Source organism: Diadema antillarum, unplaced genomic scaffold (assembly GCF_040938485.1).
Source record: "Diadema antillarum isolate AM-2024a unplaced genomic scaffold, OU_Dant_1.0 scf00000128, whole genome shotgun sequence".
Classification (NCBI taxonomy): Eukaryota; Metazoa; Echinodermata; class Echinoidea; order Diadematoida; family Diadematidae; genus Diadema; species Diadema antillarum.
Genome location: NW_027271017.1, coordinates 3372896 through 3388170, shown reverse-complemented (window position 1 = coordinate 3388170; position 15275 = coordinate 3372896). Strand labels below are relative to the sequence as shown.

Below are 15275 nucleotides of genomic sequence, written 5' to 3'. Positions count from 1 at the left end.
TCATCCCTCATTACACGACGTGATCTAGCGCGTCGAGCTGGAATGAGACGAGTTCTTGCCTCCCATAATATGATTGTGCCGAATTAGATCATCTTATTTTTTTCTCAGCCAGCTGCTGTAAGCTGCGGTGTCCTCGCTGTTCCTCAGCCTACTTGGGACTGAACGACGGGCACGCGCCAGAGTGAGAACCCTGCGCATACACTCAGAACCCCTGCGAACAAGAATTCGACGACAAGGAGACTCACCTCACGCAATACAGATAAGACAGTCTGATTCATAATGATGCTCCATCCAGGTAACCACGGCACAGTGATGTCGTCGAGGACGAGTGCCTTGTCGATGACGGTGTTGATGACAGTGGCTGCGGTCTTGGTCGTTGTCGACGCTTACTCCTCCGGCCCACCGCTCACGAGTTGTAGCAGCATGCGACCCACTGGACATGGCACGAGCACGGTGACCGGTAGCGCCCCGTACACCATCACGACCAGCAAGTCCTCCTACGTTGCTGGCGACGAGATCGAGGGTAAGCATGTAGGCCTATATCCTGCGGAAAGAGATGCACGTGACCACCATGAAACGCTCCATTAATTTTGACTTCTGCAGTCCGAATTTTACAGTTCACATAATCTCGTTATTAAAGGGATGGTCTATGAGGATTGGACTGTTAACTTTTTGCGAGATACAGGAAACCATCTATGAAACATAGTACAGAGGATGTCCATCCGATGAAAATCGGCTTTGGAGTTGCTGATAGACATCCAAAAACAAAGTGTAACAAAGCGATCTTAATAAAAGGTATAGGTCCCACCTTTTATTCGGATCACTCTATTTTGGATATCTCGGCCATTTCAAAACCAATTTTCATTAAATAAATGCTGAATTCCTCTTGAAATAAAACTTGCTCCTTTTTATTTCAAAGGAGGTTTTTCATTATCTCACCAGAAAAATTTTAGAAACCTGGCGTTAGGTCATGACTAAAATTATACGATCCCTTTAAACTCGAACGTCAACCTTTTATCAAAATCGTCATGTCCATTTTGTATGTGCGCATCCATGATAATCATATACAAAATACTGACCAGTATCACATTAAATAATATATGCATGCCACGTATGAGTGAGAGAAAGATGTAGAGAGAGGGAGAGATGGGGGGGGGGGGGGGGGGAGAATGATGTTTATTGGATTGTCCCCCCTTTCCCCAGAATAGTGATTGAGTAGTCCTGCGATAAAGTGTGCTATTGCTCGAGTGGGATGGAAATCTTGTTACTGCTCTTCCTGATATAGAAATTATGTACACGAAGTTCTATACTATTAGTAACAAGTAAAAAAATACACAAATAATGTAATTCGTTGTTGTGGAATACATCTGTGTTCCATTCGTTTGAACTGCATGAGGAATCAGAGATTATATCTGATAATGACTCTAGGAGTAATGTTCATGCATGTTGCCAAGATTACATCTGATAATGACTCTAGGAGTAATGTTCATGCATGTTGCCAACATTATTCTCGTATATTCATATCAATAATTTAGAATATGAAAGATGACAACTTAATCATAACTAGTTTATCATGGTCTGACTGCGGTCATGGTGCTCGGTATATGTCATCAAAACAAAACGATTAACTTGAACGAAATAAATTTCTCTGCACTCGACACACTAGCATCCCCATGTATATTGTATGTTGCCATGGTTACTCCCCTTACATGAAGGTTTCATGCTGCTTATTTAGAGTGGTATGCTTGCAGGAGCACAGAATCAGCATCTGAAGATGCAGCATCTATCAATACCATTGTCCCTTTTTTCAGATGAATGAGAGTGCCAATCACCGATTGTTGAACAGATCCAATTTTCGAGTTCGATTAATTTTCCTATGAAAACCATGAATAGTATATACATTGAGCAGAGGAAATATTTTGATCACTAATTGGCCGCGATGAGAGTAAAATTAAATGTGCAAGCTTTTGATATCAGTACTTTACTTTACAGGAACCATGCTGACGATCGGAATAAATGACATTTCAGATAGCACTAACCTAATGATAAATTGTCATTTTACTATGAGAACCATCATCATTCTTTATTTCTCTCTTATGCAATAAAAGGGGCCAGCACAATCCATTCAATTTCACGCCCGTGATTTGTATTTACCTCATGATAAGCGTAGAAGAGGGGTGTATCAGTGTCTACAGTTAGTATCACTTTATGTTTGTTCTGAGTATTAGTAGCGGTACTGCCATCATAATTGTAGTACAAGTCGCAGTGTTTACAATGTAGCATTACAACTACATCTCCCATGATTATTATTATCTGGTACATTATTATCTGTGATGTAGTTCTTCTCTTCGCTATTGAAAAAATCTGCATTTCACTGCGGAGACAAAAGATCAATGTTGATAATGTTTTCTTGATATGGCTACCGATGTGTTGGCTCAGTGAGTAGAGCGGCTGCCCTCACAATCGGGAGGTCGTGGGTTCAAACCCCGGCCGCGTCATACCAAAAGACGATAAAAGATGGGAGTTGCTGCTACCTTGTTTGCCGTTCAACAGTTGAAAAGGTTAGAGCAACGTCGATCTGGCGCTGCTCAGTGGCTGCCGGGCCCACGATCATGATTGGGCAAAATGAATTTCCATTCTTGGACAATAAAATTTGGAGTTTATATCCAAAACAATTATTCAAAAATATAATCGTCTTCCATTCAGTAGGATATACCTGCGAAGTTCGTCAATGATTATCTTGTCAGTTACACACGAAACTTCACTAACTTTTTGCCCTTTGCATCCATCTAAGTGCCTTATGAGGCACAACGTAATATATTACCCTGAAGTTTAATGTATTCACCTTGTCTGCTGCCATGAAAATGACGGGACGTTCATGACTAGTGTTTGACAAACAGTTCATTGTGTCAGGCGAAGGAAACAGTCGAATAGAATTCCTCGTTCCGCAACTGTTCCTTCTCTTCCGTTTTCTGAACTGTCATCTGTTGAAATGCTCACCGTGGAGTCTGTGCCTGTGGGCTCTGCATGGGGGCGCCCCCCCACGCGCCCCATCGGATATGCTGAAATTACACCAATTATTGTTGGGTCAGATGTCGAGTTTAAAGACCCCACTCCTTTCTTATATCTAGACATACAAAAGACGGTTAAGTAAATATAGTTCCCATATACACTACCATACATTTCATCTCAGGAGGGGGTCGCCTTTATAAAATTAAGGGGGGGGGGCACGCCCCTCCCCCTCGCCCCCTCCATTTTCGTTTTGTTTATTTTGTTTTAACACACACAAAAAAAAATGATAAAGGGGGCGCGCCCCGTGCGACCCCCCCCCCCCCCCCCCAATCCGCCACTGATCTCATATCTGTGTGCTGCAATGATGATAACATACTCAGGGTTAACGCCATCCCATCTCGCTGATAGGCTCTTTTTTTCATTAGGGCCTATCATACCCTTCAAAGGTTTATACTTTTCTCAATAAGATCACTTCCGCTTTATTTTTATTTTTTGTGTTTGTCTTTCTTGGCATTCTTTGCAAGTGAAAATAGTTCATGGTAGACCAGAAGAGACTCAACTTCACCCTTTATAGTCATTGTAATTTGTCATTTCTTTGTTTATATTTTGTTTGTTTGTTTGTTTGTTTGTTGGGTTCAGTCGCGAATAAAAGCCCGCATGATTTCAGCTTAGCTGATTTCCATCAAGACCGTGAACTTTAGTTTATAGAAAAGCGGCGGTATTCACAAAGGAAGTTACAATAGATAAAAGGTAATCCGAACGCAAACAAGTTAAGAGTAATATTAAAATGTATTCAAAATATAAGACAAGAACTGCACATAGATAGGTATACGGTATTTATACAAAAGTTAGAAAATATAAGTGAACAATGTTTCACAATGCAAATAAATTCAATAAAGTGGTGACGAACAATAATTGGGATACAGGGCATAGAACAAAATGAATGTAGACTATAGCTTGTCTATTTGAATTGTTTATTAAAAAAAAGAAATGACTTTCAAATGTACGTTTTTGAAATATATAAAACACTTTCTTAATTTCTGTTGTGAAGTATCCAATGCCCATGCAGTATTGTCCTATCATGTAAGTCTTATATGAAGTACGATATCAATATACATATCGAGATTGCGTTTATAGTGTGGTATTTTGTTGATAGCTTGGATAAGCTATTTTCGTAGTCTTTCATTGTTCATTGAAAAAAGAAAACTGCGGATCTGATACATACTGACATACAACTCTTTCTCAAGCATGTAAACACGTTCATACGCAAAGTGTACTATAGCAGGTCCGGCGGAGCGTTTTAAAAAGTGTGGGGGGCCCACTTCCGGGTTTCATGGGCTAACAAACAAACAAACAAACAAACAAAAAATGGTCCTCAGCTCTTTCCCCTTCCATTTCCGCGTTTCTTAAGCTGACAAAAAAAAAAGTCCTCAGCTCCTCTCTCCCCATCCATATTCCGGGTTTTTTCAGCTGACAAGCAAAAAAAAAAAAAAAAAAGGTCCTCAGTGAAAAAAACATAACCTTACCGCGCTCACACTTCAAGATCTCTATCTATTTCTATTTAGTGCCACTTACGTACTGTACTTCCGGGTTAAAAAAAGTGTGGGGGCCCAAAGTGATGACACCTTATGTATTCCTTTGTATGGTGCACAAAAACTGTGGGGGCCCGAGCCCCCACGGCCCCCACGGTTCCGCCGGCCATGTGTAGGTATACGACAGACAACGTTACCTTCGTTGCCAAAGTAACGCGATCGCTCATAGAGATGCACTATTTGGAACGAGCGTTATCCTCAGAAAAGAGATAATAATTATGTGCACGGTTGAAACCATACGCGATCATTCTAAGCTTCTCTTCTTACGGTCTTCTTCAGATCTTCCTCCCCGCCCCTTTCCGCCCTTTCCCAGAGAGAGAATCCGTTTGCATTTTCAAATTCACGTCATAGACAGATTATCGTCGTATTCTGCAAATTTCTCTTGAGGATACCGACATTATTTTCACTTGGATAAGTAGTTATAACAGACTTTCAAAGTTTACGTACATGTATATCACCCTTAGGCTATGTTATACCATTCCATCAGGGGTATATGAGCACAGATATTGCGTATTATAGTTGGTGAGATAGAAAAAGCCAGGATGTCACAGCTTATTTAAAAATGTTATCCTGATGATGTAATACTTGCAAATTAAACCCTCATGTATACAAAAACTAGATAATTTTCAAAAGGAATGCAACCTTTTAGACCCCATGAAAAAATAATGACAAAACCATGCAGTTTACCCAACACATATAAGGGCCTATCAGCCTAAATACCTCATTTGTTTCTTTTCAGTAAGTATGTGCATTGATTCAGATACCATTATGCTGATGACAATAAACATTCAGGATAATGTTCATAGCTATAGATATGTTCATATCTGGATATAGAACTCAAAATGTCTTGATTTTTGTACCTTTTAGCGCTCACTCTCAAACTATAATAGGTTTTGTTGTTGTTGTTTTGCTCTGTTTTATTTTTTGTCTAATAGCTCTGGCATGCTTCATTGATGCCCCCAACTATACACTTGTGTAATCTCATCAAAATTAATGGTTTCCGCCCTCGTATAAGCAAAGCTTTACGGTGCCACTTTTGTGTGTCTGATGAGGAAGAAAAAGGAGGAGGACTCAATCTCAAAGTCTTCCTTTACATTTTATCGGGTCAAACCGCATTGTACATATTGCAAGGCAGTATCTTTCCCTAGATATATCTTATAGCTTGCTTACATAATATGAATGAAATCCGTGCGTTGTGCAGTGTGAACATTGCCCCGCCGCAAGTTAATGATTGTCTCGAAAGTCAGTGACACATTCCATTTAACCTTGCTACCGGAAGTTATTGTCCCTGCACGTCTCCGGTTCCGGCAACACACAATGTTGTTAATCCTTTTCGTCTTTCCCCCTTTGAATGGTTGCTTAATAATGCTCCCTCTCGAGACTTCTTCAAGGCTCTTTCAAAAACAATTCTTTGTGTTTGTATGTTTGGGTTTTTTTTTCACGTCTGTGTATATTGTCTTCTTATATCACTATGAATCAGGTCAAGGAAAGAGGTGCAATTTCTGGTCACAACCTACACTCTTAAAACATCCGAGTCAGAACTGACACGGAACTGGGTCCGTTGGAGTCACACACCATTCAGAGTCAAAAATGACTTGGAATATGGTCATGAAGACCCCGAATGGGCTCACCCTGACCCGATTCACGACTCTGAATGGGTCATATCTGACCCCATTCCTTGTCATTTCTGACCCGAAACGGTGTGTGACCCCAACGGACCCAGTTCCGGGTCAGTTCTGACTCGGATGTTGCTATACAGACGTATTACTTCCTTTCTTTTTTCCCCTCTTTATCAATACTTGAGTTGAGCTGTATCTATCAACAACATTTTTACAAATTGTTTGCATGTGAATGTTTTAAAACGAAATAACATTATTAAAGATATATGACAACATGAAATGTTATGATAGGTTACGATGATTTGCAAGGTACTTACAGTTATATGCATGCATATTAAACATACTTATATTTATCCTACATAAGATTAGCAAAGAATGTTGTAGTTTGATTTTTTTTTATTATGACATGTTGATAATTGAAAAGACAAAAACATGAATAAGTATAGACATATCTATGCATGGACCAAGGTTCTGAAAACAGGAGAAATTCAATGGTGGCTAAGGGGAAAAACTAAAAGTTAGCATAAGCGCTATGAAATATAGTCGAGAATGGTTCGCCCTTCATAACCTTCATTTCATATGCTCATTGCGAGGTCTACCCTTCTAAAGTTATGTGTAACTACATGTATATTCTTTATAAGTAAATTGTACTAAACGTCGTATGACGCTCTTTATATCAATGTTCGTCATCAGCGTTTTAAACACAATTATCATTATCCCATCTACAATATCTCTATAGTTTTAGCAGCTGTATCATTATTATTGTTATAGTCACAATTATAATGATAATAATAATGATGATAATAAAAGTAATAATGATAATAATAATAATAATAATAATGATAATGTCAAAATGTTAATTATGTTTCTAAATATCATTCTGAGAATATTTATTGTAATGATACTATAAATCATGATTGTAAGTACTAATTACCATTATTATTGAATGTTACTAATTAGTATATTGGCCTATATGGTATTGTGGGCCGTTTGAAAAACAAATTATATACGAATAGTAATTTGCTTGTTTCTTTTGGAGTTTGGGGAGTCCTGCTGATGTTTGAGTTCATAAATCTGATCCCCAAATCACGAGATTGGTTACAAAATCATTTGTTACGAGGTGAACACACTTACTAAATAAACATAATTATTATGTATATGATGATAATAATAATAAAGATAATGTTGATTATAATGATAACAATAGGTATAGTAGTAGTAGTAATAATAATAATAATAGTAATGATAATAATGATATTATTATTATTATTATTATCAATATTATTATCATCATTATTATTATTATCATTATTATCATCATTATTTTCATCGTAATGATGACGGAGAGAACCAGTACGGGGGCAGACATACCAGCACTGCTCACTGCAATATTATTCAATTTCCCCTCGAGCTGCGTGTGTCTTATTAGTCCAAGTGAGAACGTCGCTGTGAGGAATTGGAGCGCCTGTTGCCTACGCTGTATTCTCTGTTGTCAACCGCAGTGCTGCTGCTGTCGTACCTTATAAAACGTCACAGTTACTGGAGTGTTGATGCAGAATATCGGCATTTTCTTTGTTGAAATCGTTCTGACGATAATTACGAGATACGCAGATTATTGCAAACAATGTTAAAGGACAGTAATAGTTTTGATTGAGATATAACTTCAGGTTTCTATACATTCTTGGTGGGATAATGAGAAACCAAGAAGATGTAACTCCATGGGAATTCAACGTTTACTTTATGAAAATGATTGGTTTTGAAATGGCTGAGATATCGATCTAGCACAGAGTGATCCTAATAAAAGGTGGGACCCACCTGTTATTACGATTACTTTGTTTTGACTTTCTTTTTGGATGTGTCAGCCATTGCAAAAACCGATTTTCCTCAAATAAACTTTAAATTCCTCTAAGATTGTTATCCTCTTTACTATTCTATACGTAATTGATATCTCACAAAAAAGTTGAAAGCCCAATCTTCATCTTCACCAGTACTATGCCATTCCTTGGACGTTGATTTTTTTCTCAAATACAATGAACTTAACACCGTGCGTTTGCATTCATAATACGTATGGATTTTCTATTCAGCTGAAGTAAATTGGGACTCCCATTTCCATTGTTAGACTATGAAGAGCAGTATAACCCGTCAGTCCCGTATAGTAAGTCGAGCGGCAACGATATCTCAACCTATGAATGTTTGAATAAATCTAAACAATCGCACTCTGTGATAATATTGCGTCACTTGTTTGTGTGTATGCAATTCTTCTAATCCGTCTTTATCGCAGGATTGCCACAGGGTATATTGTAACGGATATCTGCCCTTGAGAAACTTGATTGTCAGTGATTTGCGAGGAGAAATTGACATTATGTCTCAATTCGCAACAATCCAGTTATTTTGACATGTAAGCTTAAGCTTTAGCTTTATAGATCTTTCACAGAGTATACAAATTTTAACCATTACGTGGGGCAAAAGCAAAGACGAAGTAACCGAAAACGGCGAAACAGTCAGAGTATGACAGCATCATGATATACTACAGTGTTCTCCCGTTATAACGAAGTCTTTGGGACCCGCAGTTTTCTTTCGCTTTATCGATATTTCGTTATAACCGAACAACATAAACAATGAAAATACATAGAGTGGATAATATTGCTTCCTTAATTCTTGCTTCGTTGTAACCAAAATTTCGTTTATAACCTATTGTGCATTATAACGGGAGTACACTGTACAGTTTCTTCGTTTTCCATTTCTATTTCGTTTACCTACATTGATAATTATTTGTCTACGCACATTGTGTGTTTACATTATTACATATCCTCGTGCGTACATTGCTTTATCATACTTTTATATAAAACATCTGTACAATGTCATACACATGCATGCATAACTATTATTTGTGAGTGCAATGCTCGTGCATGTGTGTGATAAAGCTCTGTGGTGAAACTTCAGACAGATAATCGTGCGTTGCGTGTGTTGTAGCTCCTTGTCCACACATTGCGTTAAAAAAATGGTCTTAAAAAAAGACAAAACAAGATTAGTGTTAGAAGTGAACCGTCGCCAGGTCGTTGAAATGAGGCAGTGAGCTGCAAGAAAGAGATCCAGCTCCCTGGATGAGGTATACACAACTATCTCCTATACCTTATATGGAGATAAAAGACGGGCCGCTCTTCTTGAGAGGAATAGCGCTTGCATGCACGAGCCATATAGGGACTTCCGTGGATAGAGAATGGAAACATTATGGGATTGCAAACATTAATGTCAAAAAAAAAATCAACAAACAATACAATACAATGTAACGTGTTGTCTTTTCTACCTGTGCACGATAGCTACCACTGACGCCCATGCAAAATAGTCAAAGCGAAATAGACCAACGTAAACATGGTAATGGTGTCAAGTTCAAGTTCAAGTTCAAATTTATTCGGGTTTTTTTTTTTTCCACAATGTACAAACATAAAATTAATCTCACTTTCTTGAGTGACAGAAACAATGCATGCAAATGTACAGAGAAAACAGCAGTCATAGAAAAAAACAGTAGCGAACAGGTATATCGATGTTGTCAATATATGCACTGTGTGAAAAAAAAAAACGGAGGGACCCACTAAAAAGACAAAGCTTATGTGGGCCCCTCTTGTATTATAAAAGCCCGATGCAAAAATTGGATTAAAGACAACAATAAGTGGGTACAAAAACTTTGTCACAAAAAAGTTTGGCAGCCCACTTAGAGACAGACAGACAAACAGTTATACAAGAAACAACTACAAACAGAGCAATGAGCATAAAACAGGACTGAGAGGTTGAGGTTGCTCGTTTCGTATTCGCTCACGCCTCTTGACTTGACATCGGCCTTGTTATGCTTGTAACGTGACACAGATCTCTGTACACTCTAAAAAATGCGGGGTTAAAAGTGACCCCGAACGGGGTTGAAAATGACCCCGCATACTTGGTCAACTATGCACTAACCCCGTGCGGGGTCACTTTAACCCCGCATTGCGGGGTCACCCAAAATGACCCGGCAGCGGGGTTAAAATCTAACCCCGGCGGGGTTAGAATTCAACCCCGTCGCGGGGTCATTTCTGGATGACCCCGCATGATTGCGGGGTCATTTAAAAAATAACCCCGCATGACTTGCGGGGTCATTAATCCGACCTTTTATGGGAAGCCAAAAATGACGAATTATTTTCACAAATGTCAAATTTTCACATCAAATTTGATAAACAGATTTACATGAAGCTTATTTGTTTTTTCTACCCAGAGCAAAATGTAAAGTACATATCAACATGATACGGCATTCCATGATCATTGAAAAGAAAGAAAAGAAAACGAAAGCGTACATTTAGAGTCTAGCAAGCAGTCTTGAAGAATCATCGATCACTGGCGTAATTTGTATGCTTTGTAGTGATCAATACCAAAATATAAGAATCAGCTCTGCAATGATTCCCTCCTGCTTATGCAGATTTTGGAGAAAGTGGGCGTGTGTCAAAAGATGTTATGATTCTAGATATGACTTGTAATTGTAGATAATGATTATGAATAGATAAGTACATCAGTTTTCCTGGGATTAGAATAACGATTTTAACTTAGTGTAAAATGTAAAAATAATTTCAGTTTTATACAACTAACACAAAAGCACACAAATCACTGCAAAGTATTCGTTTCTCTCCCAATTTATTTAGCACTACAATTCTATCAGAAGAAATTCAACATTTGATCGTGATCATTTCATTTTATTCTTTGTTACAAGCATGCGTTTGTTTACAGTTGGATTTAAAAAATAAAGCTAACCAATTTACAATTGGACGAAAATCAAAGCAAACCGTTCAATAATAGGGTTCTATAGTGCCCGGGGCCAGAGTTGTCTATTTCTATAGCGAGAGACCGCCGATGTGTGATAAAACTAGAGAGTTAGTCTGAAAGTCTGCTAGTCCTTAGACTTTGATTCGAGAATGATAGAGCCAGGACGTCCAATACTAAGTAACTGAAACTCACTTACGTGATTAGGAGAGTTAAGCTGCGTCTGCGATAGGTTTAAAAAGTACATAGATGAGAAGATGATCCGTTCGATATAGCCTACATTTATAGAAATTTTGATTTATTCCATATTCCAAGTTGGTGGCGTTGATCAGAAGGATGATGGCCTGGAAAGGTGCCACGATGTCAGTGAATTCGTTCCAGCTTGGCTCAGTGAAGAGCTCGATCGGCGGCTAGACTAGATTTACATGTTCCTGATTTCCCTGGGCCTACCTGTTTACGACGACGATGATGACAAGATGTGTCCAGCCCTACCTCGACGATGACCTACATGTAATTTAAATTTCAGGCGCAAAGACAAACATCTCAGCAAAGTTCGATCTCGCGACGAAGAAACACCTACAAGAGCACGATGATTAAAATACACCTTCTGTTGCAACAAATCTAGAAGTAGAACTCTCTTTACTTTAGTTGAAGCTGACGATGTCGATGTCGATAAACAGTAACCGTGCTTGAAGTGGAAAACCGGCGGCGGCTCCAACTATACAGTAGCTTCCGTATCTGTACACTTTCGTCTGAAATGAGAACAGTGTATGGTTTACGTAGGTGTAGGATTCAAAATCAGAATAGGAGCCCAATAGTTCCGTAAAAACAAAGTTGAGTTATCTGCACGTTGTAGTAGAGCGGTTAAACCCTCAAAATCATGAGAATTGTGCAAAATTTGACTAAAGTATGAAACGTTCACCAGTGTTAGTACATACCATAAGATTCATTTTAAGATCAGGAGGTAAGTCTGATTTGACCTCTGATGACCTCCAGAGGTCAATGAACTTTAAATATCAGAATATTGATGTTTGGAGGCATTTGTGAATGATAGGCTTAGATCTTGGTTACGCTGCACTAAATATGCATTTGTACTACAAATCTTCTGATTCCACAGGGTATTGACAGGTTTCTACCTTTGACCTCTGATGACCTTTAGAGGTCAATGACCTCAAAATACCATAATATTGATCTGTGATGTTATTAGTTAATGATAAACATGGTTAAGATGTGCAAAACAAGCATATCTGTTTTGCAATGAAACTGTCTTCATATTCCAAAGAGCAAAGACAGGTTTCTAACTCTGACCTCTGGTGACCTTTTAGAGGTCAATGACCTCAAAATATCATAATATTGATCTGTAGTGTCATTAGTTAATGATAAACATGGTTAAGATGTACAAAACAAGCATACCTGTTTAACAAGAAATTGTCTTTACATTCCAAAGAGCACAGATAGGGCTCTACCTTTGACCTCTGGTGATCTTTAGAGGATGTACAAAACAAACACAATTGTAGCCCAGATGGCTACTAGCACATGTTTATAATAAAGAATAAAATAGAATAGAATAGAATAGGATAGAGAGTAAAAGAAAACAGAACACTGCGGTCGTTTTCCTAGACACCCTGTGAGGTCAATATATGCTCAGTCTTTTCTCCTTCTTGGAGTTTACGAAACCGTTTATCTTCCTTCCAGCTATTTCCTTTCTTTTTTTTTTCTTTTCTTTTTTTGGTCAAAACCACCTCTTCCAAGAAAATTCTATGGTCATAGGAATTTATGAGTTTGATGTTGGCTACTTTCCGCGCTAGTGGTCAGCACTCTCCATCCCAAAGCCCCGCGCCAAATTACGGGGAATGACGTGATGACATGTTTTTGCCCTCTGATCCCCAAACATAAATGACCCTCTGAGCTGGAAGGTGGCCCTCCTGCCAGAATTTATCCCTCTATTTTAGCATTTATTGTTTAGTGGAGTGGGTCAAACAGGAACTCCATAGACAAATTCAGGGGTAATGACCCAGAACAACGATGACGTTGGTTGCCATAGCCTAAGGACACTAATATTCATTTGGTTTATCATTTTGATATCCAAGAAACAATAAAGTCTTTACCAGTGGTTACAGAGAACAAGTGAATGAAGAAACTAAAAGAGAGTGGGCGAGTTAATCAGAATTAGAGATGAATCATAGAAAATTGAGTTTTCACAGAAACGAATAGGAGGAGCAAATTGAACATTTGACCAGTTAGGAATTAATTTCTAGTGAACGCCACACCCCATTATAAGATTGAGCCAATGAAATGCTTTAGGGAAAGGAAGTTTGTTAGTAAATTAGTTATAAAAAAACATGTCTCAGCCGAGAAATAAGTTAGAGTGGCAAGCACAGTGGGAGCGGCTTCACACTAAGTCTATGTAGTGAAGCAAAGGCAGCAGAGTATTTTGGAATTTTGAGGAACTTTGAGAATAGTTGGAGACTACAGAGATAAAGTCAGGAGTTCCCCTTTCTTGGTACATCATGCCCCCCCCCCCCCCCCCCCTCCAAGTCAACCAACTAATCTTTAACGACGCTGAATGCACCATAGACCTACGCTGTGAATGTGATGAGGATCTGACTGTCATGACTGAACCGGCGAGCAGCAGGACATTAGGAAAAACTATGAGTCACGATAAGACAAAACTTTGGTTTACGCCAATTTGGAGTGCAATTACAAACTCCAAACAGTCAACTGGTGTCATCGGAGATGTTGAAGCGCCCTGTCAGACTGATACAAAGTGGAGAGTGATGGTGACGAAGAGAATACTGACAGCGTGACGGCAGACCGCTCAACGGACGGCCCAGTCACACTGAAGAGATCGACAATGACATGCAGACGAGGACCTCATTCGTCGACCGAGAGTAATCATTTAAGAGGAATGACTTTAATTTACGTTTGAAGACATTTCAAGAGATGTAGTAGTCTGATATGTTAAGGGGCAAATCATTCTACTGTTTGCAGGCCCCTATAAATCACTCTGTCGAGTAAATTATATATGAACCAAATGGCTTCTATTGAACATGTATTGTGTTGAAAAGTTCATGGTAATTCTTTTCCAGGCAAAATGTGTACATGAAAATTCCGATGTTAAAAGCATGTGATGGGAAATGTAAACAGTATGTGCGAATGCTTCTGTGTTTCCTGCTAAACTTGTTTGTTAGTGGGGAAAAGAAAAGAAAAGAGAAGAGAAGTCTCGCTCTACCACGTCTACATACCACAACGCCTACGGATATCTTTGTTTCACATTGTTTGTGGGGAAAAGAAAAGAAAAAAGAAGTCAAGCTTCATGAGAGATGTTCAGATCCCGCTAGACACCACAACGCCTACGGATGTCTAGGCTGAAGGTGGGTTTGAATGTCTTATAGGGCCGATAGAGCACCAACAGTAAGTGCAGATTAATTGGCACGCTATCTTTTGAAGAGAAACAATACTTTGTTTCACACAAGATGAAAAAGCAGAAAAACAACTGATAATCATCCGCTCATGTAAAATCAAGCAGAAGTTTTTCAAAACATTTCAAGAGGCATCTTGGTGAGTTACAGTCTGTTAAACATGCCAATATACTGTGAAAAACAAATTGAAGGCCACCTGCAATAGGCCACCTGCAATACAGCCTCGCATTTTCCGACATCACAAAAACTTTGATCAACACGTTCCATATATACTCGTGATGGAGATGGAAAATAATAAACAACAACATTGCAAGATTAATGCATTTCTTCCAAGACAACAGACAGGAACTGATTCCACGTAAAATAATAAACATGTATTTTGATTTTTTCCATGCATTTTTCCCATATCATTACACACAATCATTACACACGTATACTTGATATGGTGTTCAGCTCACTGTGTGCAGACTGAGCACGACCCGATAATTCAGAACCTCTGCCTGAGAAAGGATTGTAGCCTATCCCGCGAGTCAAAAAGAAGCTTTCTTATCATCTCGTGCACCCTGTACTCTATGTGCAATGCACTCATCATAGAGACAAGCTTGCCTTCACCCAAACTGTTTAGATATTGTCATTGGAAGATTCTGATGATCGCATACAGTGGCTGTGCACCTATAAGAACGCTGGTCTGACCTCAGGATGTCTATCCAGTTTAGTCGTGGAGGAGATTTGTGTGCCGATCTGTGCAATGTACGTAGGCTCAATCGCGTGCTTCACTGAAGACGCAGATGCTGCCCTGTCTTGAAAGAGATCGAGGGTATAGATCTAGACCAATTTCAGCAGGT

General features: G+C 38.9%; 1 protein-coding gene across 1 annotated transcript in view; it reads left to right on the top strand.

Annotated features, from left to right (window-relative positions):
• Positions 1-279: 279 nt before the first annotated feature.
• The window catches only part of LOC139720485 (putative defense protein 3), a 34765-nt gene continuing 19769 nt past the window's right edge, over positions 280-15275 (top strand). Inside the window, exon 1 of the mRNA XM_071631839.1 lies at positions 280-523. Coding sequence (XP_071487940.1) covers positions 280-523 — 244 coding nt within the window. The remainder of the gene's footprint in view (positions 524-15275) is intronic.